Below are 25,640 nucleotides of genomic sequence, written 5' to 3'. Positions count from 1 at the left end.
CATTTATAACGATAAAAGCTGGCAGCCCTGTGCTATGTAAAATAATGCAGATTTAAAATCCGATAGACATGATCCTTCATTAAATATTGATACAAGACAAAACCTAAGACACTATCTCTAGAGAAAAATAAAAATCTTTTCTCAACAGAGTTCTTCTGGTCTGGTATAGTCATATCAGTGGTTCTCTTTGCCTCACAGTTACCTTGGTGAGAGGACTAATGTTTTCAAAACCGTCAATCTCCTACATTAGACCACAGAAATGGAGAGACTTGAAAGTAATCCCAAGAGTCACAAGACTCACAGTAAAACTAAAATACATAACAGGTTATTGCTAATATGAGCTAAACACCACCACTCTTAAGATACCTTACAAGCTAGATGGGAGATAAGACCCACCCTCCTCAAGAGATTTCGATATCATTCTGTCTTTCTCTCTCTGTCTCTTTATACATACATATATATATACACACACACACACACACACACACACAATATATACATAATATATATATAGTGCATTCATGAAAGACTAAAGAACACTTCAAATAAGCATGCAATCAAAACCAGTATAACTGCACTGTGCTAAAGTATGTTTAGAAGAAAATAACAGGTCCCAGAGATAGGCTCAGATTATTCCCACAATTTCCCACCTGAGCCCACAACTTTTTTTTTCTTTGGCCGCACCGCATGGCATGTGGGATCCTAGTTCCCCAACCAGGGATTGAACCTGCGCCCCTTGCATTGGAAGTGTGAAGTCTTAACCACTGGACCGCCAGGGAAGTCTCTGAGCCCACAATTTGACTATACAGTGCTGAGATCCAGATGAAGACAGTCACATCTTTTAAAATCTAGAATGATCACTGAAAGTCTGAGAAGATGGATTATTACAATGGATAAGGAATGGAAATCAAACAAACTTAACTACCTAAACTCCCATCTAGATAGCAGAAGTGATTTGCTGGAACCTTAACACTAATCTGTTCATGTTCTTCACCACCACATATTCACAAGGCCAAAAACTGCATCAACATGCATCATGACATGTTACAAAATGCAAGTTTTTCCATTCTGCTTTCCGTGGGTTTCTACAGAAAGAGAACCTAAAAGCCCTTCCCAGGGATAAAATAATCTCTATGAAGTGGCTTTCTTAAATGATTCATCTCCCACTGATCCTCTTGACTGCTATAACCGGGCCATTTCTTTTTACTACAGTCATACATTCAAACCTCTGAGCCTCTGTTCACATTGTTCCCCACCCCACGAAACCCCTTACCCCTCTCCTCTACCAATCCCTGGATTTACTTCCAGGGCCTATCATGTTCCTTCATGTTCCAGGGCTTCATCTTCCATGAGGCTAACTAGCATTGCCCACAATTGTATTCTAGATCATTTATGTAGAATTTGGGACATTAGTATAGACCTTTGAAATCATTCATGCTAACTCTCTCATTTTATGAGGAAAGACCAAGAAAGAAGAGTGACTTGCCCAGAGTTCACACAGTTAATTAGTAGGAAAGTCAAACTAAGTAGCAATATATGGAAAGAATATTTCAGTAAGAGTGAGAGATGGGGGTTCTAGTCCTAGGTCTAGTTGTAAACTTGGACAGATCACTTCTCTAGGCCCACATTCCTTCATCTATAAAATAAAGGATTTGAATTAAATAGCATCCTTTTCACCTTCAGCATTCTATGATTCTGAAACAGGTCTTCTGACTCTCAGCTCAGTAATCTTTCCACATAATTCCTTAAATTCTCTGAATTTCTACAGCTTTTGAAGTCTATGCTCATGGCTTTTAAGCTTTTCCTACCTATTCTTCTACAGACACGGCTGAGATTACAATCTCTTAAAAAGCATGGACTGAACCTGATAGGTCAAAAACATGGCTCTTGATCTTCAGCCTGTTGGATCTAGGGTAGATTCACACAAACAAGAGAAACTCTATTCTCTACTCTTTGCCACCAATCATACAGAAAATCCTAGTTCCTGGACCTCTGTGGCAAAGTCTTAATTATTAACCACAGGCAAATAACTGCCAGGTCTAAAGAATAAACTTCAGCAGTCCCCAGACTCAGGAGAGACCCTAGAGTTAGTAACCATTTGCAATCCTTATTTGTTTCAGGGCCAATTCTAAAATATAGAAAAGATAACTATGGAGCTGGTCTAGCAACAGCTTCCTCCTTCCTATACGTCACCACTACTTGCTGCTCGCAGCAATTTAAACAACTAAAATTCCTGCCAGGTGATGCTGTTAGAGCTGTTCTATTTACAAAGGAGATAAGGTTACATTAAAAAATAATAATAATTTAGACAACTTCTTAATAACGTATGAGCCAGGGGAAAGGTATATTTTGCATGCACTATAACAGCTACTTTTACATGCCTAAGAAAGGTTTAATTAAGATTCCTGCAATGGTCTCAAAGTCTAAATTATTAAATGCAAAACGCAGTCAGGCATTTAGCCACTGCACTTTGTTCATCTAGACCCAACACTTCTTTTCCCACTAACTGAACTGAAAAAGAGTCCAGTTTTAATAGACTGCAGTAGTCAAAGGGCTCTAAAGATATACCATCAAAATTTTCTATGAAATTCCTAACAGTGAATACCCTTTGATACAACAAGTGCAAAAACTGGACATTTGTAAACTGTCAATACAATGCAGTGAACAAGAAGATGGCTGTGTGTGTGTGTGTGTGTGTGTGTGTGTGTGTGTGTGTTTAAATCAGCCAGACCTAGGTTTGAATTCCAGTTCTATGACCTAAAGCATGTTGCTGATCTCACTGAGTTTCAGTTTAATTACCTAGAAAGCAGGAATAACAATAGTACCTATTTTATATCTAGAGCTGTTCAGTGCAGCTCTAGGGCTATAGCAAGTATGCAACAAACAAGTGCTATTATTACTGTTACAGTTATTATTACTCCCTGTCCTTCCAGTCTGCAATGAAGTAATCTTCCTATCTATAAAGATGATGAGCACTCGTTAATATCTATAGATAGGAAGATTGGCATTATACAACCTGTAACACACTGAGCACAGGAAAACAGAAGGTTTCTAACACCACATAAGAGATGAAAATGCTTTCACTATAAATAGAATCTCAAAGGTCCCCAATTCCAAGAGTATCAGAAATGGTCTGTCTTGTCTACAGGTGAAAATTAATACCCCAAAGAGAACATGTGGAATATAACTGACATTTCCACAGTGATAGGAGAATTTAAGAGCTAAATCTATAAAACTTTTAGGAGAAAAATCTTAGTGACTATGATTTTAGCAAAGATTTTTGAAATATGATACAAAAAGCAAAAACAATTAATTGGATGGACTTCATCAAAATTAAACATTTTTGTTCTTCAAAATACACTGTTAAGAAAATGAAAAGGCAAGTCACAGGAGGAAGAAAACATCTGTAAAACATATCCAACAAAGGACTTGTATTTAGACAGTAATAAAGTTTTAAGTGGGCAAAATTTTTGAACAGATACTTCAAGGAAGATATACAGCAAATAAACACATGAAAAAATGCTCAACATCATTAAGGAAATGCAAATTAAAGCCACACTGAGATACCGTTTGTAGACTGGAAAAAAAATGCACAACTTAAAAGTTGAAAATTATGTTTTATTCAGAGGCCTTACTGAGGACTAAAGCACCGGATGGCAGCCTCTCAGATAGTTCTGAGAGACTACTCCAAAGATTTAAGAGAGGAGCCGGGATATACGGGAATTCTTGCTGGGAAAAAAAAAAAAAACCATGAAGTTGAACATCAAAAGATTACTGCTAATCACAAAAAAACAGACATCTCAAGTTAATGATTTTTAGTGCTTTTCTGTATATGGGAAGATGTAAGAGTCTGGGCTTACTGAAATCATTCCTTTGATATGCATCTTAACTACCTAAGGCCAGTATCCTGTTTTTCTCCATCCTGAATTCCCCTCAGGGTGCATAGTCTGGACAGCTACAGTGACTGATGGCTTGGTGGCTGGCAACCTGTTTTTCTCCTTCCTGCATTCCCCTCAGGGTGCACCAACAGGGACTCCTACAGTGGCTGATGACTTTATGGCCACAACATCCTTTGTTTACTGAAATGGCAAGCGACAGAGACATTCTTTGTCCACTCACTACACACCCACTAGAATGGCTAAAATTTAAGACTGATCATACCAAGAGCTGACAAGGAACCAGAACCCATGTATTGCTTGTGAGAATGTAAAATGGTATAACCACTTTGGAAGCAGTTTGGCAACTTCTTTAAAAGTTAAACATAGCCCTACCATATACCCTAGTCATTCCACTCCTAGGTATTTACAAAAGAGAGATGAAGGCATATGTCCAGACAAAAACTTGTACATGAATGTTCACAGCAAAACAAAAAAGAACCAAAACTGGAAACAATCCAAATGCCCATCAACAAATTACAGTACAGTAAGCCCATACAATGTAATATTACTCAGCAATAAAAAAGAATGATCTATTAATATAGCTAACATACATTATGCTGAAAGAAGACAAAAGAAGGGGTTCATATTGTGTATAAGTCTATTTATATAAACTTCTAGAAAATACAAACTAATCTATAGTTATAGAAAGCAAATCAGTCGTTAGTTACCTGGGGATTGGGGCACAAGGAGGAATGAGAAGGAGAGAATACAATGGGGCAGGAAAAAACTGTTGAGGGTGATGGATATATTCGTTATCTTGCCTGTGGCAATGGGTTCACCAATTGTGCACTAAATATATGCAGTTTATTGTATGTTAATTATACACCAATAAAGATGTTTAAAGAAAAAAGATGTCCAAAGGATCTGTGGCAAAACAAACAGGTGAAGACCCCTGAATAAAGTATCAGCTACTCTAGGTGAAAAAAAAAAAGCAAGCGTGGGTTATCTTTTTACTTGATTTACTTTAATGTTAATTACTTAACATTAAAAAAAAAAAAAGGCAGCTATATCTGAGATATAAGCCCACTACCTTGGTTTTCTGTGACCTTTAGGATCAAAGATGGTTTATAAAGCAACCTCTGTTGGATCCTTGAAGTATGCTAAGTCTTCAAAGAAAATGCAAATCCTATTGCTTTCAAACAGTACTATTCCTAAAACAGGGAATAAGTCACAGAATCAGAAACCCAGAAAAATAATCTAGGACACCATAAACGCTACCTGTATCTGCTACCTAACAAAATGACAAAGTAGCTACTGCCTAAAGACCACTTATAACCACAATCAAGGATGGAATTTCCCATCTTCCATATAACAATGCTTCCATATAGGAATGCTGTGTTTCTCTTAATTAAGTTCTTTATGATTTTTCTCTTTTTTGTCCCCTTATCTGTTTCATCCCCCTTCTTGGAGGGAAGAAATTTAAGCAAATATTTAAAGGACCAATTGACACTCCCTAATTGTCACAGAGCCAAGCAACAGAGTCAATTTCTTCAATCTTTTCCCTTTCAGTCTCATAGCTTCTAGCGTATCTCTTCCTTTTATATAATCCCTTTCCTCCAAGATCCTGAAATTTACTAAAGGAAATGTAGAATCCAAAATTTTATGCTTTTGCCTCGTCCATTTATTTATCCAATTTCCAACCTACAACTGTAAGAAGGGATGCTACACTGAGCAGGTGTTTGGGCTTGATGACATTTAAAGTCCCTTCCAACTCTAAAATTTTAAGACTACCATTCACAGCAAGCTTTACTAATGAATGGAAGTAAGAATCTCAAAGTTGAAAGAACAATGATTCACCCAGAGTTATCCTGTAATCAGTGGTAAAATTCCTTAAAATACTGGTCTCAATTTCCCTTTTCCTACAGTAATTCTCTTACTTTCTTAAAAAAGGTTCTTTGATTAGAAAAACTGTGTTTGTTAAAAAAAAAAAAAAAAAGATAGGTAGAAAATAAGGTAAGATATGTTCATAGTGATTAAAATATTCTTTATTTTTCCATTTTAGCTTCAAGGTTTTAAGAAATTTTAGTATAAGCATCTTTTACTGCTCCTGATTCCCCAAAGGTCTGGCTATCCAAGGAACTAGAACGAGTCCTTATAGCAGCAGGGCAGTAGTAAAAACAAAGAGGGAGGGAATGATAAGACAGCTAGGCACAGGGAGAGGGTTGGCATTGTCTCATCTAACCCAAACAAGGGGCAAACACCCAATGCTGCTTTGCTGGTTAGCAAGAGATGAATTTTTTCCTACTACTTTCAGACAAAAGTGATTGAGAATAGAAGGCTCAACATAATAAAGAAAAACACTTAAGATTTCTTTCAATATGGGGATGCTTTTTGTAGTCATGATTTCAGCTGAGACATAAAATGAGAGAAAACACCACCTGCATATACAAACTCAGTTTCTCTATAATACCTAATATTTCTTGTTAATAAACATGATTTTAAGCTGTTTTTCTAAATCATACGTGGTATAACCTTATCTTTTAAGCCTCTGTTACATTTCACTGAAAATATAACACTCTCCAAGAATAACGTGGCAATCCATTTATAAAATACACTGAACACCCCAGGGGATGACAAAAGGTGATTTTATCACACAGGAAATAAAATTAGTCTATTCTGACCCATATGCCCATCAACAAAGTTAAATCACTTCTCACTTATTACTATATTCTTAGCTTTTTAAATAAACAATTTACAGGTCATAAAAATTTCAACTCTTTTTATAAAAATATCCGAACATTTAACAACTCTCTCAAGGCAGAGATTTTAATTGAGGCATTCCCTCAGTTTCACCTCCTGTGAGGGAGGATTTCCTTTGAGACAAGTAAATGTAACATTATCCAGTGGATCCTTGTGCTGTCTCTTTAAAGACCAGGCAGGCAGAGGGCAAATTTTTAAGGTATCATTCTGTCATCTCAAACTCTCAATAACATTCCTGTAGGCTCCCCTCCCTCTTTCCAAACTAAGTAATCCCTGTGTTTATCAACTTCAAAAAACACAAATGACTTGTATAAAGTTCTATGCATACTCCTTGGTTTTCAGCGACCTTTTGGATCAAAATTAAAGCAGGTATCTGCATGAACAACTCCACTTCTTTCATAATCTCTACCTTTCCTAATATTTGTTTAAAATTCTGCCTGGCGGGGCTTCCCTGCTGGCGCAGTGGTTGAGAGTCTGCCTGCTAATGCAGGGGACATGGGTTCGAGCCCTGGTCTGGGAGGATCCCACATGCTGCGGAGCAACTGGGCCCATGAGCCACAACTACTGAGCCTGCGCGTCTGGAGCCTGTGCTCCGCAACAAGAGAGGCCGCGATAGTGAGAGGCCCGCGCACCGCGATTAGAAGTGGCCTCCGCTTGCCACAACTAGAGAAAGCCCTCGCACAGAAACGAAGACCCAACACAGCAAAAATAAATAAACTAATAAACTCCTACCCCCAATATCTTAAAAAAAAAAAAAAAAAAAAAATTCTGCCTGGCATCCTTCATTTTGGATGAACAGGGGTCTACAACTAAATATACTTTCACTCTCACTTTGCTTTTATTTATTTATTTTAAAAATAAATGTATTTATTTTTGGCTATGTTGGGTGTTCGTTGCTGCGCACGGGCTTTCTCTACTTACAGCAAGTGGGGGCTACTCTTCATTGTGGTGCGAGGGCTTCTCATTGCGGTGGCTTCACAGGCTCTAGGCACACGGGCTCAGTAGTTGTGGCTCACAGGCTCTAGAGTGCAGGCTCAGTAGCTGTGGCACACAGGCTTAGTTGCTCCATGGCATGTGGGATCTTACCGGACCAGGGCTCAAACCCGTGTCCCCTGCATTGGGAGGCGGATTCTTAACCACTGCGCCACCAGGGAAGTCCCTCACTTTGCTTTTAGAAGGGCATGAAACTGCAACACAGCAATAATTTTACATAGGTATCCAAAACTAAACAAGATTTTAAAAATTACATATCTTCTATTATTTCTAATCCCACACTAAAATTCATGTTTTACGAAGTTAGGCTCCTAGTTGAATCAAGATGCGATAGTCTTTCTTAAAATGGATCAGTTCTCGATTGTATGAGAAGACATGGAGTCTGTAAAATGCAGGAATACTCTGCAGCTTCCTAACATCCTGGTTATACTTACTCCCCTTACACATATTTCAGAAATCAGTCTCTCTGACACCCACATTCATTACTGCTGAAAAGGCAGAAAACACTCTGTTCATTTAGCATTTTTATTTCCCTTCATCTTAAGGGCTTCCAAAAGGAACTGGTATAATGCTGGACAAGGGGATAAGCTCATGGTCCAGGAGACGACAGACTCAAGAAGAACCAAGGGGAATGGAACACCAGACAGCCTGGCTTCACCACACACATTAGCATCTCGAACAACCACATGTTTTAAAAAGATGAGCCCTACCACTGTTTAAACTTAGACTCCTTGTGTCCTTTCCACACTAGATGCCTTTAAGGGTAAAGAGCAGATCTTAGGCAATTTGTGAGCTCTGTGTTCTCATCAGTTGATCTGTAATTAGAACCTGCATCAGCTTGGAAAGGTATGTAGCAGCTAAAGGGATTAGTAACCCCTCAGGTGCAAACAAATACCTTCAGGCACACTAGGTCCAAACCAGTGCAGTTTTATAAAATGCATTCTTAATGTAGCTCCCGAGGACACACACTGTAGAAAAGGTGGAGCAGGCGAAACAGCTTTGAGTTCACTTTTAGCCTGTAGTTCAAGAAAACTACACTATGGGTAACAAAAGCAAACCAGCAATCTCGCCCACTCTACCCACCGCCATATACATACACAGACACAAAGAGAAGTGGATTGCAATGCTCCTCCTAGGCTCTCATTTCCACAGAGTTCTTATATAAAGAGCAATGAGAAAGACAGAATATCCTGAAGCCTTGAGGTATGGTATAGTTGGCAATAAAGGGGTTAAGCAGCTCTACTTTCCTGGAAACTTTCCAATTCCTAGCCAGGAATGCAATTCTCCTCACTACCTGTGTGTGCTACATATTTTTTTAAAATTCAGCAGATTAAGAGTTAAGACCAACACCTCAGAAAGAAAAAGAGAACTTGGTTCAGCTGTACCCTCTCTAAAGCAAATACCAACGACTCTGAGCCTAATCCACTCAGCATACACAAGACTCCACGGACATGCCAAAAAACAGATGAAAAGAAGTTGAATTTCCTCAGGTATCTCACCTTTCAGCCCCACACACTTAGTAGAATTTACAAATCTGTGAAACACGTAAGTGTTAGATAAAACAAAAGCACATGTAAAATTCCATTTAGAACCTGAAAAACATTTACGAGTCACAGAGGTCACTATAAATCAGCAAAAACAGCTGGAATTTGGGTGAGGAAGGTCAAAGGGTAACCATGGAAACAAAAGCAAAACAAAATGATACATAAATAGAAGAAATATGGGCCTTAAAACTTAAGGCTTAGAAGGAAAGCTCCCTAACTAGAAGTTCATGCTTATCCTAAAGAAACACAGGGAAATATTGCTTTGGTCACCATAGGGGGAAAACTGTCACTACTATTAAACCTACATTTCTGGGGGAAAAAAGATGTTCACCAGATAAAAACACAGGCAGTGACTGCCAGCCTACAGTCACAGGAAAGGACATCCAGAAGCACCTGTCTTGCTAGAAATAGGTAGGAAGAGATGAGTCACTATTTTAATTCTGTTTAGTGCTCTCCACATTCCAACCCTCTAGGTCCCAAAGCAACATTATCCTTTTTCATCACTTTCTCAGTTTTCTTCCCAGACTTGTGGAGTTGGGTCCGAACGCTAAGGGGTGGGGATAAGAGAAAAGAGAAAGAAAGAGGAAAAAGTTAGAAACCTTTTGGTTAGTAGAAAAAGATACTGGGGTGGCAGAGTAATTACGTGGGAGAGAAGACTACATTACAGTTACGACTAGCAAACGGTTATTAAGATCCAAAACGCCCTCTCTTGGACAGCGCCCCCTATCTTTCAAAGCTTCTACAGTAAAAAGCAAACAACTCCCTGGAGAGAGGAGTAAAAAAGAAGATGCAGTGTGTGCAAAGGTAATGAGATACCACAGTGTTACACGAATATCAATATTCTTTCAGATTGGAATTGGCACCTGATGAAAGTCAGACTCTTCTACAGGTTGGAAAAGGGTTGTCAGTAGCCTTGGGGCACAGGATGTGGCAGAAGAGCTGAAGAGATAGTTATCATGGGAAACGTACAAAAGGCAATTCCCTTAGGTACTCACAAACTCCTTGGCCTTTTAGTCTAACTTCCTCCCCATGGGGGAGGGTGATCACCGTCCTAAGAAGGGCATATTCATGAGAGAAGTTCGAACCCCTTGCTAAGTGATAAGCAACAGGGCAAAGGGACAGGTTCTCTGGATAAAGAAATACTGGGAAGCCAACTACCGTCATGCCCAATGACCAGAGTAACTGGGCAGGTACCCATTCCTGCAGCCGCAAGGACAAACGTCCAAGGGAGGAGGGAAGGCAGGGCCAAAGTCAGGTAACATTCCTGGGGGGAAGGATTATCAGGTGACACTGGGCTGAGGGCCCAGAGAGGAGACTGGGCGGGAGGAAAGTTAGCAGGTGAAAGAGATCAATCTTGGGCAAGGAAGTGACCTTTGGAGAAGCAAACAGGAGGATACCAGAAACAGGGGGAAGGGTAATAAGAGAAAATGGACCCCGAAAAGCACACAGGATCGAGATAGAGAAGGCGTGTTCGGGTAACGGAGAAAGAAGAAAGGAAGTGGGGCTGAGAGGGAAGAGATGGGGCCGAGACCGGCCAGGGCTACGGGGGCTAAGAGCAGAGCGTGCGAGCTGGGGGATGAGGAAGCCCCGAGGTTGCCGGGGCAAGAGCCAGTTGGGACTCCGGGGCTCCGGGAGGTCCCGGAGCAGTCGGAGGTTGGGCTTTGGAGCCCAGGACCGAGCAAAATGAGGAAGGGAGGCGCGGGGTCGGCTCCCCAGAGACTGGCGTGCACCCCTGGGGCCGGCTGCGGAGGTCTCCGGGGTCCGGAGGGCGGTTACGGGGCCAGGCTGAGGGAACCGGGTGGGAGGGACACTCACAAATTTCTTGGATTTGCCGCCGTCGCCGCCCGCCGAAGGCAGCTCGTCCGGGCTCCGGCCCTTCTTCTTGTCCCGGGTCCCGCGACCGGGCCCCGGGCCCCCGCCGGGCGGCTCCATGTCCAGGTTCGCGCTGCTAGTGACCCCGCGCCTACGCCGCTCCCGCCCGGCAGCTCCAAGCCCGCCGCCGCCGCCGCCCAGCAGCTCTTCAGCCAGCCGCCGCGCCCCGCCTCATTAGCATGCCGGGCTGCGCGCGCCTCATGAATATACAACCGCGACGCCTCGCTCCCGCCCGCCTGCCCCACTTCCGCCCGGACACGCAGCCCCTACCAACGGGGTAAGGGAGGGGGGGTGGAGGAAAGCCGCGGAAGCGCACTACCTGCCTGGCGGGCCTAACCATTCGGACCAACGTTGGGGGGGTAATGGTGAGTGGGCGGTGCAACTCTCCCAGGCAGCGCCACCTGGCGGCTGGAGCGGCGCAGGCCTCCCTGCTCCCACGCAGTGCCCACGTGGCTGTAAAGCCTGGACCCTCTCACACTCCAGACCAGGATATTATTATCTGAACCAAAAATCGCATAAGAGAGACTGTTATCTTTGCAGAAAATTTAGTGCCGGGCTTTCCAGGATAATATAGTTTTTATGTGTTCAATACCCATGGAGCACATGAAAAAATAAAGTGATAGCTACCATTTATTGAAAGCTATGTACCAAGAACAGAGCTTGGTCCAGGGCCAGTGCTAGACTGAAGTCGACTAGCTCTGGAGTTAGATTACCTAGTTCTAAATCCAAGGTCTACTACTTTCCATGTTTCTAATCTGGAAAAACTAGTTATTGCTACAGTGTGCCTGAAGCTTAATAATAGCTAACCATTTACCATACACTTGTTCTATGCCAGACTCTATGCAAAAACACTCTACACCTATTTTCTCACTGAATCCTCACAATGCCATGTGATAGATTCCACTAGTCTCACCATTTTAAAGATAGGAAATTTGGACATCGACAATTGAAGTGACTTGCCCAGGGACACCTAATGAAGTGACAAAAAACTTAAAACCAGGTTGGTCTGACGGCCAAGCCCTATATTTAACCAGGATTCCCTACTGACATAAACCAAACCTGAGTGAAAAAAACAGGCATTCTCCAAAAGTATGTTCTTTGCTCTACTAGCTTGATTCCTCCCTCAGTGATTTCATCTATTCTCAAGAATAGCTACATCTGTCCCTTGTGTGAAAAGCCTGTGGTACCCAGTAAGTCCTCAAAGTCTGGACTTATCTTTCCCACGACTGGCAAAAGATTTCAACTGCACGTTCCTGGAGGGCAGTCAGTGACTCATTCATTAGGGAGCCCAGTGCTCAGTCTAGGGTCTGTTATTTTACAAAGACTCTGCCAAGCTGGCTGGCTCCTAAATCTGACCTTCATCTCTTACCTTCCACTTTCTAATTGCCTGATGGACAGTTGCACAGAGTTGTCCAGCCCACACTTCGAAATCAATTTGTCCCAAACAGTTCAAAAGCTACTTACTTTCTATGCTAGTGTTGAGAAACGACAGGATCAGAGCATGGAAGGAGTGACCCAGGTATTACTCTTCTTTCTTGTACCACTGTCTACATCTACTATAGCATTTATCTTACTCCCTACTGGGGAAGAGTCCATGTTTGTGGCTACTACAATATCTAGCATCATTCTTCACATAGACAATGAAGATAAGGAGCAACTGCTTATGTCAGTCACCATTTTATCTCAGTGTATCCTCACCAACTAGCATCACCAATCCCAACACCCAGGTTCAAAAACCTGAAGTCATCTTCTACTCCCTCTCTTAAGCTAGTAATCTGCTCAGGTTTGTCTAACTCTTAACTAATATGCTCTCTTAACTCCCTATATATGAGTAAGACAATCCATGTAGAATACATATATACAGGTCCTAATGTAAGGTGAGTGCTGAATGAATGTTAACTATGATTTTTATTATATACATCATCACCCCATTTCCTCTCTCTTCATACACAGGCAGCTAGCAAGAATTAAGAATATTCCCAGAAAGGCAAAAGGTACAAAAAATACCAACTTGGTTTATTGAATAAAAAGGGTGGTAAAATGGACATAAAGCCAGAAGTTAGAACAGGACATTTTCACACCCTCCCCGATCTCAAAACTGCACTTCCCATCATCTGGGTTAAGGTGTTAGGGAGCCAGAGCCCCCTAAAATCCCTTACTCTTCACCTGCACTGGAAACAAGGCCTGCATTAGGAGAACCCAGGAGGAAGTCAAAGGCAACCTTACTCCTGTCTACCCCCTCACCCCTAAAGCCTCTGGGTTACAGGGAAGTAGGGAAGGAATAAGTGAGCCAGAAGGGCTGGGACTGGCCTCTAGGGCTCACCGCCCAAGACGTCCTAGAGATGGCTATCCTTGTCCCCATCCAATCCCTAATAGGTACCATTCTCAGACCTTGGGAGGGAGAAGAGAGGGGATAGTTGGTTCCAGAACAAGATGTGGTCTCCAAACCCTCCCCCAGCGTTGGTAAAAGCCCTGAGAGTAACCTGACCAGGGGTGGAAGAGCCACACCTTTTCCCTCCCACCCAACCAAGAGGTAAAAAGGAATATCTGGGGACACAGCAAGCCCAGCCACTCTTAAATCTCCACGTCGCTTTCCTTGTCATTGTCATGGTCTCCGTCATAGAATTCATTGGGTGCCTCTGGCCTACAAAGTAAGGAAAGAGAGAAAGAGAGGTCAGGTTCCTACTCTCCAAGTTCCAATCTTCTCCCACATAGGTACCCTCTCTGGAGCCATTTCTCAGGCCCCCATTGTCAGGGAACCACTCCTCTCCTTCTGCTGGTAGAGACTGACTGCTATTCATTCATGCATTCATATAGTCAATAAACATTTACTGACAGACTGCTCTGTGCCAGACACTGTCATAAGCCTTAGCAGTAGAGAATCAATCAGACAAAATTTCTGCCTATCCTCAAAAAACTCACCGAATAAATGAGACTGACAATAACTAACAAAGTAAAAACATAAATATGGTAATTTCAGATGGTGGAACGCACTACGAATAAAATGAAATAAAGGGATGTGACTGAGCGTGATGGCAGGAAACAGGTAAAATTTCAGATAGGATTATCAGGAGAGGCTGTTCTAACAAGGTAAGACCTGAAGTCTGAGAAGAAGCTGGACAGGCAAAGACATCAGGAAGACCATTCCAAGCTGCAAGAAAACCAAGTACAGAAGTTATAAGGTGGACGGAGACTGATGTATTCCAGTGAGAAAAGGAGGTCAAGATGGCTAGGGGAAGTGTGCACAGACGATGGTCATTAGAGATGAGACCAGGGACATAGGTAAGGGCCTTTAAAGCATGCAGGGCCTCTTAAAGCCACCGTCAGAAATTTGGATTTTCTTCTAAGTGCAATGGAAAGGAGCATTTTTAGCAGACGAGTGATATACTATAAACCTGTAGTGAGCAAAGGGATGTGAAAGCAACACAAGATCCCGTAAGCACTCAATACTGCTCTCTTTCTTTTTGGAAAACTATTCTCTGGGAGAATATGTATAACTGAATTATCCTGCCCACGGCTGATAACTGAGAAAGAAGGAAGAAAGTCATCAAAGAGAAGCCAGGGAACAAAGTCAGGAAAGGCCCCTCTGCCTGGAAAGCAATGTCTCAGTTACCTCTAAGTGCACAAGGGTTAAAGGTGAGGAGTCAGAGACTCGAGTTTGAATCTCAGCCCTGATATTTAGCTAGCTGTGGGACTTTCAGAAAGTTATTTAGCCTCTCTGAGCCTTAGATTCCTCTTCTGGTAATTTAAGAATAGCGACTCTTAGGGTTGTCTGATGGCAAGAGACTGATGACAGGATGACATTGTATCATGTATGTTTTAATATAAAGCACTCAGTAACAGTCTGCTGCTTAGCAAACCCACAAAAAGTGGTAAAACTTATTACTACTCTGCAAATGATATGCAAGCTGGAGCTATAGGCATCAAAGAAAAGGAGTTCAGTGGGTGGTCTGATGGTAGGGCTTAGGACAGGAAGAGGCCTGAGGCTTTTCTGCTGGCTCTTGAGAGCAGGCTGTATAATGCAGAAACTAGGCCCAGATACCAGCCTGGAACTACAGATAAAAATAAAACAAACTTTGCCAAAAGGAAGAACTTAAAAACAGATTTTTAAGAAAATCAATTTCTAAAAGTCAAGCCCCAGAGACCTGGAGAAGTTGAGAAGGAGATGAGGGGTCAAAAAGGATCCCTGAGGCCAGATGTTCAGATACTTCCTCAACCAAGAGAGAAAGTAAGGGGTTACTCATGGAGAAGAAGGGTTGGAGTGGTCCCAAGGGTCTAAGCAGTAGAGCCCAGGTCCAGAGGAGAGATCTGAAAGCCTGAACTCTAAGAAAGACAGAAGATTCTGGAAGGGACTGAGAAGCCCATCAGACTCCGCAGCAGAGCCAGATCAAACATCTAACAGTGCATGGGAGCAGGACCAGGTGTCCTACAAGCGTCCAGCTGTGGTTATCCCCCAGTCACGTAAGGAAATCTGTTCTCTATTAAGTGCATCTGTTTCTGCACTTCTGGGTTCTGCTGTTTTTTCCCTTCATTTTTCAGAAAAGCCTGGTTTGGAGTTTTTTAAAAAGTCTATTCTAGTCTTTTTTTTCCCCTATTCAGTGCATCTGTAAATATTTTAATATGTATCTCAGAAAGGTAAAGACATAAAAACACACACACATACGTAATACAACTGAGAAAATTAACAGAGGAAAGAAATCTAAGGGCCTTTCAAGAGCAGTACATGGGCAGTGACCTGTCCAGCTTAGAATCTGGAAGGAGTGAGTAAAATGCTGCCAAGAATATAAACTGTTACAGACTTTATGGAAGGCAATTTGGCAACAAATAAAAAAATTTTAGTGCACACAGCCTTTGACCTAGCAACAACAATTCCAGGAATCTCACCCACTCAAACAAGCATGCAAAGATGTATATGGACGGGGATTCACTTCCATACTCTTTGTAATATGGATAAAATGGGAAATAATGTAAATGCCTGTCAATGGCACTTGGTTAAATTATGCTACATCCACACAATGGAATATTATACAGCTAATAAAATAATGAAGCAGATTTTTATATATATTGGCATGAAAAGATACACTGTTATGTTAAAAAAAAAGTTGGAAATTGTAGAACATGTATAGAGTAATCCAATTTGTATTAAAAAAAAAAAGACTGCACAACTCTGAAAATGAGTGTATGTGTGCCCTTGTGTTTATATGTGAATGTTAAATAGTACAGTTGTAATCTACAGAAAAAATCTGAAAAGATAGAAGTCAAACTATTAACATTGGATACTTTGTGAAACGGGTCTGGGATCATGTAAAAGCAAACTGAACATATTTTGGTGCTGTTTAAAATTTTTACAACAAACATATGTTACTTACATCATTAGAAGCAGGGCAGAAAAGTGTGGGATTGCCACATACCAAAGGAGGTAAGCCAAGGACAATTAGGCTAATGCCCTCTAATGTACTTTTTCCCTCTTAACCTCCCCAAAAAGCTTGTGGGAATCCCTTGCTCTCAAGTCCCTGCCCCAGACCTGCTGTAGTTCTCCTCGGGACCCCTCTCCTCTGCGTCAGCCTCATCAGTCCTGTCATAGGTTAGGAGGTCTGCCGGCACATCGTGAATCTGGACACTAGGTGCATGGTTCAGCATCTTCAGGTTTTCAAAGATTGTCTGGCGGATCTGGTCCAGATACTGGTTGGGGATGAGGAATAGACAGTGAGCAGCTCCCAGTGATTCCCAGGGCATCTATGCTTCTAACTGCCTTTTGCCCCTACTGTCCTAGTTTCAATCCCACCTCGCATCTTAGTTTGAGTCTCCCAGCTGTTAACTGTCCCTCCTCCCAACCCTGACTGCTTCTGCCTTAACCTGGGCTGCCTCCTAGCTGAGAACAGTGACAGTGATGGCTGAGAACTTCTTTTCTTCCCTGGTTTCTCTGACTTCCCACATCCTGGACCTCTCCTGGGCTCCCCCGCCCTGGTGCTCAGCTTCTCCGAGCTGCTGACCTGGCGTGAGTTCTGATTCTCGATGCGGGTGCTGACGTCTGGATGGAGCGTGAAGTCCGGGGCAAAGTACTCAAAGTATTCTTGGGGGAAAAGGAGATTAGGAGGAGACGTTATGGCTCAGATAGAGGCAGGCAGGTCCCAAGACTTGCCACTCCCTTTCCTTTCCATCCAAAACCCCTACGTAATAGCTGCCCAACCTTTTCCCTGACCTGGGTCCAGGGGTTTAGTCTGCAGAGCTCTGAGAAAGTCAAACTTTCCACCTGCTTTCAAACCAGGCCATTTTGGGGTCTTGTGAAAATGGCCTTCCTGTTCTGGGGGCATCATGGGGTGGTCCTTACCACTGTAGGGAAGCTCCTCACTAATGGCCTCTTCTACTAGCAGCGATGTCTCATACGTCCTGAAACAAACCAGCAGAGGGGGGCGGGCTGAACAAGTGGGCTGAAGGGCCCACCTGGCCATCTCTCAGGGAGCCCCTAGCTCACACTGGACAAGGGGGAGGAGGAAAAATGGGGGCGTGCTCACCAACAGCGGGCAACGTTCCGGACAGTATAGCCACCACCACCTAGCACCAGCAGAGGGATATTGAAGCTCTTGACATATTCAACGCACTCCCTGTTAAAAGGAACCAGAGGAACAGGTGGCAGAAGTGACCAAAAGCCAAAGTATATGCTTCTAGATATTGCCTGGAAAGGTGCACAAGGAAACTAGAAATGTTCTCTATCTTGATCTAGGCAGTGAAAATCACTAAGTTATATCCCTGAGATTTGCGCACTTTATTATCCACATGTTGTGTCTCAATAAAAACTTTAAAATAGGGCGCACTCCTACCTCTGTCCTGCTCAGCACCCACCCTGGCACCCGACCTGTTAATCAACTGTTCTCACCAAGGCACCAGCAAGTGCTGTCAGTTCAGCCACCAAAATATAACTCAAATCATCTGCTTCTCTCCATCAACCACCTCCTCCAACTTGGCATCCTGCCTACACAATACCAATAGCTTCCTAACTGGTCTTCCCACTTCCACTCCTGTGTACCGCCCCCCCGCCACCCCAAACCTTTCTCCATTCAGCACTCAGAGCAGTCACTTTAAAATATAAGCCGGATCATATCACTTCCCTGTTTAAAACCTGTCTAAAGTTTCCCATCACATCTGAAATATAATCCAGACTCCTTACCAGGGTCTAAAGGCTCTGCACAACCCCACCACTGCCGACTTCTCAGACCTCACCTCAAACCACCTGCAGCCTGCTCTCCCTGTCCCTACCTTGTTGGTTTTACTTCATCTCCTCCACTATACCAGCTCTGCCCTGTCTCAGAGCCTCTGCATGGGTCCTTCTCCCTGCTTGGGATAGACCTCCCTCTGCTCCTTTTATGGCTCGCTCCTTTTAGCCTCCAGGTCTCAGCTCAGAATTTTGGGAAATTCTTCCCAAATCGTGCTATCTAAAGTAGGTTCTCCATTGTTATCCTGTGTCTTAGCTTTCTATCTTTTTCCTTCACAGAATTTATAACTATCTACCTGTCTTGTTTGCTTACTTATTTTTTGTCTGTTTCCTAGGCTAAACTGTAAACTCCATGGGAGTTTCCCCACTGCATCCCCATCTCCTAGTACAATGCCTGGAACATAATAGGTGCTTAACAAAAACCTACTGTGAATGAATGACCAACTGGGGAACACTGTTCAAGGTGACATTTCTGGTTCAAAGTACAACATGTAGCTATTTTTGAGTCACAAAAGGAGGTGAGGTCCATTCCCCAACTACTCCCATTCCATGTATTGAGGCCCAAGGCCATGTGAAAACCTGGGGGAGTGGAAGGAGGGCAGGCCTCACCCATGTCCTCGAATGCTGAGGTTGAAGCAGCCCAATCGATCACAGCCCAGAGAGTCAGCTCCACACTGCAAAAATCAAAACCCAAGGTGGCTACAGTGAGATAACTACTCAGAATGTCACAGATGTCCTTCACTTCCCTTCCCCCACCAGCCTAGGGACTCTCCTCTTTCCTGCTCTCTTCCCTCAAGCCCAGTGCCTGAGGAGGCACTGACAGTATTACCTGGAGCACAATGCACGTGGGTTGGTAGAAGTCCACCACCTGGTTGATAACTGGCTGGAAAAGGTGCTTGTAACCTGGGAGAGGGCCAAAGATGGGCACCTGGCACCCCAAGGGGATGGGGAGACAGGGAACAAAAGGAAAAAGGGGGTTCAGAGAGCGTGGAGCCCAGGAACGCGTGGCAGAAGTTACCAAAAGCCAAAGTGTACGCTTCTAGATGTTGCCCCAGGAATGGGGCAACCCAAAGGGGCAACCATTGGTTCTGAACTTCTAGGTGGGGTCTGATGAACTTCTGGAGTGACTGATGGAAGCTAATGACCCTTTTCCCAGAAAAATGCACATACAATATGTTGCATACAATTTCCGGGGAATTCACGGTCCCTCTGAAGGCCATTCATCCTTAAGGACACCTGGCCCAACAGTAGACAACATCAGGCAGAAGAAGTTAACTCAAGGAGAGAGAGCAGGAGCCTAGTGAGCAGGGAGAAGACTTCAGTACATACTCTGGTCATCAATGCCATCCCGCAGGGGCACATTGAGGCAGTAGTAGCGGCCACTCTCTGCTCCAACTTCATACATGTCACCTGTAGGGAAGTGGGGGGTGGGAGTGGCAGCGGTACCCGGGAGGTATCTACAACCCAGCCGCTTCTACCCCAACTGTACTCCGAGGGCCTCTCACTCCATCTATGTGCGCCCGCCACTCACTCCCTCGAACCACTAAGTCCCCTGCAGCTTGCATTCATTCAACAGATACTTTTGGAGGGCCTACCATGAGCCAAGCTGGGAGCGAGGCACTGGGGATACAGCAGTAAAGAGAATTAACGAAATGACTGAAATCCCACCAAGTTTATGTTCTTGGGAGGTAGGCATGATAAGGTGGGAGGCAGTAAACAAAACAAAACACCACAATAAATTCAAACAGCAGTGAGTGCTCTGAAAAAACCAAGCAGAGTGATGTGACAGAGTAACGGGGTGATCAGGAAAGGCTTCTCCAAGGAGGCGGCCATCTGAGCTGAGACCTGAGGCTGAGGAGGAGAAAGTCATGGTAAGAGCTGAAGAGTATGAAGGGGACAGACGTTCCTATTCCCATACCTGTGCCAGGGAAGAAGTAGTTTCCATATTTGTGGAAGGACACTGTCATGACCCGGTCCGTGAGGTAGAAGGCTTCCTGAACCCCGTCACCGTGGTGGATGTCAATATCAATGTAGAGCACCCGAGGGTGGTACCTGGGGTGAGGGCAAAGCCAGGGTCTGAGGCAGAGGTGAACCCCAGGAGGAAAACCCCCCAACCCGCTCCTCCCAAACACAAGGTCTGGAATTATGAAGAGTCTACTTTGGCCCAAGTCACCTGAAACCTAATACCACCAGTTCCCTAAGGGCAACCCTGGGGCTCCAGCCTGGAGGCAGGGACAGGAGAGGGATGTGCAGAGAAGGCTGAAATGTGAGCAGGCAGCGGGGAATCTGCAGCAGAGCACAGGAAGAGGCAGCCTGAGAAAAGCATCAAGAACTTGGGAAAAGCTAGTGTGGGGTGGAGGTCAGGGTCAGGGCCAGGGCAGTCTCAGACCTCCTCAGCCAAGAGCCTCTTAAGTCCCCCCATCTCCTCCCAGGCTACTTACTTGAGCAGCTCCAGGATGCCAATCACAATGTCATTGACATAGCAGAAGCCAGAAGCCTACGGTAAGAGAGTGGTCTTACAGAGAGGAACGACTCCTCCACCCAGCTGCCCCCTAGTGTCATCCTGACCTCCTACCCTACAGTAGCTGTTGTCTCCCCCATCTCCTCCTCACTCACCTCAAACTTCTTGGCATGGTGCAGACCACCAGCCCAGTTAATGGCAATATCACAGATCTGAAAGACAAACACCCAACTCACAGTCCTTCTCCTGCCCACCGCCAAAGCTGGGAGCTCAGGATCAGGGTTAAGGCCTTGGATTCAGGGACCCACAGGAAGGGGGAAATAGGACGCGGGGCTATGGTCACCTTGTTGTTCAGCTGGGTTGCTCCTTGCAGAGATGCACCTGTGTAACGGGAGCAGAACTCAAAGAGCCCGGGAAACACTGGGCTGCAGGAAGAAGAGCAAGTTGGAGCCCTTTTACCTTTGTCCACTCCCTTCCTACACCTCTCTCCCTACCCCAAAGCCCTCTGATCTCCATGCTTCAATAACCCCCCTGCCCCTCCTACATACCTGGGTTATCTGCAAATTTATTTGACAAATATTTTAGACCAAACCATGTACCGAGCCTTGTGCGAGGCACTGGATGGGAAGTAGGGAAGCCCAGTGGTAGTATTCCCTAGCTGCACAAAGAGCATTTACGGCCCCAGCTGTGGCCTGAGGGCTGACTCTGCATTCCCAGATCTATAAAGTGAACTCAGAAATAGCAGCAGCAATAACACAAAAAACAAGAACCTCCCAAGACAGCATGTAACTGAAAAACCCAATGGGCAGGGCAGCGTGTGCAGGACAGACCACTGCGACTGGTGTGCTCAAGAAAGGCTCCATGGCGTGAAGCTTCATGGTGGTGTGAAGGCTGAGAAGGCCTTGGTGAGGCTGAATGGGTAACAGAGGGTACTCCAGGAAGACACCCTGTGCAGCAGGGGTGTGGGAATAAGGTTGGGAAGGTGCTCAGGGCCAGCCTGAGGAGTTGGCCTCTATCCTCCAGCCCAGGCTGCTTCTATTGGTAGGATCTTTCAGGGAGACGGATTAGTGTAGTGTTTAAAAACCTAGGCTCTGGATCTGAATCCTGCCACCTCCACTGACTAGTTATGTGACTCAGGTTAAGTTACCAAAATCTCCTCAAATTTCAGTTTATGTACTTATGCCTACCATCAGGAAAAGGACTAGTACATCTCACGGGTGGTGTGAGAATTAGGTGGATATACCAGTAATCCTTGGCACAGCAGAATAAGTACTCAATAAACTGTAGCTGTTGTAGGAAACTATAGGATCAACAACCACGTTTCTTCAAAAAATAAATTCAAAGGAGAGAAGGAAACATTATAGGTTAAAAGTCTTAAGAGACGTAGCAACCAAATATAATATGTGGACCTTGTTTAAATCTTAATTAAAGTAATTTAACTGCAAAAAGGAAAAAATTTGAGACGACTGGAGAAATTTAAGTACTGATTGCATATTTGATGATATGAAGGAATTACTGTTAATTTTTCAGGTGTGATGATATTGTTCACTTTTTTTTAAAGAGTATCATTTGGAGATATATAGTAAAGTATTTATGGATAAAAGGGTGTGACATCTGGAATTTGCTTTAGAATAATCTAACATGGGAGGATATAGACGAAGTAAGATTAGCCATTTGCTCTAAGTGTTGTAGCTCAGTGATAGATATGTGCGGGTTCACCGTACTTTCAGAAATGTTTGAAATTTTCCCTAACAAAAAGTTTAGAAATGAAGTGTGCAGATGGCAGCTGTTGTGGTCACTATATTTTTGTGGATGTAGACTAGAATGGAAGCAAGGATCATGGCTTATCTTTGTTGTCCACCTTCTTCCCACAGGGCCTAACTCTGAGTCTACTTCTTATGATATGAGTTCAACGTAAATGTGGTAGTGTCTAATCACTCTCTTGCTTTTTAAAACCCTTTGATGACTTCCCCCTACTCAAGAGGTTAAAAACCCCAATTCATAATAGGGCTGTTTACTTTTCAAAGGCCCTACCTATCTCTTTAGCCTCGATTCAGATCACTCTCAGATTCTGTGGGTGGCCTTTTTTCTGTTCCTCAAATAAGTCTCACTCTGTCCTACCACAGACCCTTAGCACATGTTGTCCCTACTGCCCAAGACATTCTTCCCCTCACCCTCCATCCTCCCAACTACCTTTCCTCTAATTACCTCCTACTTTCTTTAGATCTCAGCTCAATCTTCATTATTTCCTCTAGGAAGCCTCCACTGACCAGCCCCTGCCCAGGCTACAGAATTCTCCCATGTATACACTCTCATAGTCTGTCACATACGTCTCCTTCAGAGGCCTTAGCACAAGTGCAATATTAAAATTGTTTTGTTGTTGTTGATCATTGCGTCCCTAGCATCTAGCGCAGGGCCTGGCCTAGAGCCAATGACCAATAAATATTTGTTGAATAAACGAGTAAATGATGATTCATTGACAAGTATCCCCCCTCCATCATATCTTCCCACTGCTGCCACAAGACCTCACTCAAGTACTCTCACTGAAATGCCTGGCAACAAGGTGTCTGGCATCAAAGGTCCCAGTCCTCCCCTCACCAGTCATCGCCCACGTTGAAGGCATTAAGGCTCTTGGTGAAGCCTTGCATATTGGTGGGGCTGACTCTCTGCAGGAAGTCGATGTAGTCCTCAGAGTGGAAGCGGCACATGTCATGCTGGGAGGCCTGGTATGGCTTGAAGACCTCGGATGGAAACACAAGGTGAACCCAGGAAGGGTCAGTCCCACTCACTGGGCTGAGACTGCCCACACTGAGCCCAGACTTGGGGACTGTCCAAAACTACACACAGCAGTCCCCTCGCCCCCCAATCCTTGTTATTCTATGAGACAAATGTCAGTGAAGAGAGACTCTGATTAGCTTGGTGGTTTATTATGAGCAAGCCCCCTAAAGACCACTGGGCTTGCCTTTTCCATCCCACCTCCAGCCCAGCCTTTCCTACCTTCTCAAACCTTAACCCTCTTCCACCTGCCCTGTTCCTTGGATCTCCTATTCCTGATTCTCTTCATACTCATCTCCCCTGGGCTCTGATTCTGTCCACTCTCTCCTCTGAGTTCTTAATTTTGGAATCAAATAATATGGGACACACGACAACCTTCTAATTAAAACCCAAGATGCCCAGGTGCTAATAAGCCAGAGATTTATTATCTTTTGAGTGGTTCACACACTTCTTTAGAAATTGGACAAGAGCAAAAAGTTTTTCTCTCCCCAGAAAATGCTCAAAGGCACATCCTGGCAAACAATTTCAAGAGAGTCAGGGATTCATGCACTAACATCACCTCAGTCTTTTCTACGACCAATTAACTTGTCTGTGCCTCAGCACAAGCAGTGGACACTCATTCATACAGTTGACTAATTCCCCTTGCAATGCATCAGGGCCGAGCAATATGTTATAATCACATATCACTGCTATAAATTCCAGGCCAGGAACAGACAGCATGTGTATATCCAGGAGATGGAGGGATAGGTAGTAATTAAGTATAACTATGTGTGTGTGTGTGGGGGGGGCGGGTGGTATTCTAGGTTGAAAAGGGAATACCCAGGACATCTCCTTCTGTCCTACACACACATACACATTTACACAGAGGGCTGCAAAGTCCTCCCTGGAGCTCTAGCTTGGAGGTGGAGAGAGGTGGCAGAGAAGGTATGGGAATGAGGGTAAACCTCACATCCAGATACAGTGAGCCAGCCGCCTTCTCTTCTTTGAGGCCACAGAACTGCCCTAAGATGCTGGGGAGGGAAAAATTTTGTGTCTTCAAACCAGCCCCACTCCACCCTAACCCTAGGCCAAGAGTTGGTCCACTTGAGGTCAAAAGGTGGCCGACCTAAGGTGAAAAAGTATCTCTCATTAAGTCAGTGGATGCACCCACCAACACTCTGCATATAGGGGTGCTCCTGGTTCCTTCTACCCGCCAACACACACTCTAGGGGTGGGTCGCTCTTGGTGCATTCAGTGCAGCCTACCCATCCCTAGGGCCGCAGCTCCTCCCCAACCTCAATCCCCAGCAGAAGCCGCGAGACTCACGATCATCTTCTTATAGAGACCGTAGTGCAGGACCAGACTATGGGTCAATGCCAAGCGATGGGGCTTCATAGGGTGACCAGCCCCTGGGGGTGAGAGAAGAGAGTTCGTCAGTACGCATTCCTGGAGTTGTAGCCCCGACCTCGAAACCTCGGCGTCCCGAAATCCCTCGCCTACAACCTTGTTCCCTCACCGTAGTGGAAGTTGCCCACGTCGGGGTCGTAGAAATAGGCCACAGTCTTGGCCATGGTGCCGGCGGGACCAGGCCCAGCGTCTCCGCCGCCAGCCTGGCCGCCTGCCCCACCCCCGGTCCTGCGTGCTGCGTAAGCACGCAGCCTGCCTCTGCGGAACTGGGAGACCCAAGCCGGCCTCCCTTAGACCACGCCCAGGCCACGCCCCCTGCGGAGTTCCGCCCTCGCCTTGCTACGCCCTTCTAGGTTCTGGGGCGTGAGCGTCTGGCGTTGGCCGGAGGACTGTAGCGTCGGTAATAGTATGATAGGGCCATTTCCTTCCGGGCGGGGGTCAAATCCTCGGGAAGCCGAGCCATCCCGTCCAGCTACCTCTCCAAAACGGGGCGCAGGCCATGTCACCTCTCTAGGAGGCTCCGGAGAACCGGCCACGCTGTTCCTTTCGGGTGCAGAAAGCCGGCTCCCTCCGGCCCGCTGGGAAGATTCCCTGCTACACATCCGGCCGGGGCATCTGAGGGCAGAAGCCAAGCCAGCTGTGCCCGATAGACCAGTAGAGAGCACTCTCGCCTGACTGCCTGTCCTCCTCACCGGACCCAGACTCGGCACCGCACACTCCCCCGACGCGGGGTCGGGGAAGGGGGGGAGCGGCGCAGT

General features: G+C 44.7%; 2 protein-coding genes across 3 annotated transcripts in view; both read right to left on the bottom strand.

Annotated features, from left to right (window-relative positions):
- The window catches only part of DIAPH1 (diaphanous related formin 1), a 97,011-nt gene extending 85,880 nt beyond the window's left edge, over positions 1 to 11,131 (bottom strand). The window contains exon 1 of the mRNA XM_049708691.1: positions 10,991 to 11,131. Coding sequence (XP_049564648.1) covers positions 10,991 to 11,107 — 117 coding nt within the window. The 5' untranslated portion in view covers positions 11,108 to 11,131. The remainder of the gene's footprint in view (positions 1 to 10,990) is intronic.
- A 1,911-nt stretch (positions 11,132 to 13,042) lies between these two features.
- On the bottom strand, positions 13,043 to 25,150 carry HDAC3 (histone deacetylase 3). Of its 2 annotated transcripts, XM_004280234.3 has the most exons (15): positions 24,992 to 25,150; positions 24,802 to 24,884; positions 23,320 to 23,462; positions 21,065 to 21,146; positions 20,877 to 20,933; positions 20,702 to 20,757; positions 20,179 to 20,312; positions 19,590 to 19,670; positions 19,090 to 19,163; positions 18,870 to 18,934; positions 17,563 to 17,652; positions 17,379 to 17,437; positions 17,041 to 17,120; positions 16,572 to 16,729; positions 13,043 to 13,691 (listed from the first exon to the last, which is right to left on the bottom strand). In XM_004280234.3, the coding sequence occupies exons 1-15, from the start codon at positions 25,044 to 25,046 to the stop codon at positions 13,622 to 13,624; spliced, it is 1,287 nt and encodes a 428-aa protein (XP_004280282.1). In that variant the 5' UTR covers positions 25,047 to 25,150; the 3' UTR covers positions 13,043 to 13,621. The 2 variants fall into 2 exon arrangements, with proteins under 2 accessions (XP_004280282.1, XP_033262494.1); XM_033406603.2 differs by lacking the exon at positions 17,563 to 17,652.
- Between the last annotated feature and the right edge of the window lie 490 nt (positions 25,151 to 25,640).

This window comes from Orcinus orca, chromosome 3, assembly GCF_937001465.1.
Source record: "Orcinus orca chromosome 3, mOrcOrc1.1, whole genome shotgun sequence".
NCBI classification, from domain to species: Eukaryota; Metazoa; Chordata; class Mammalia; order Artiodactyla; family Delphinidae; genus Orcinus; species Orcinus orca.
The sequence above is the reverse complement of the archived record's forward strand: the minus strand, read 5'-3'. Positions and strand labels throughout refer to the sequence as shown.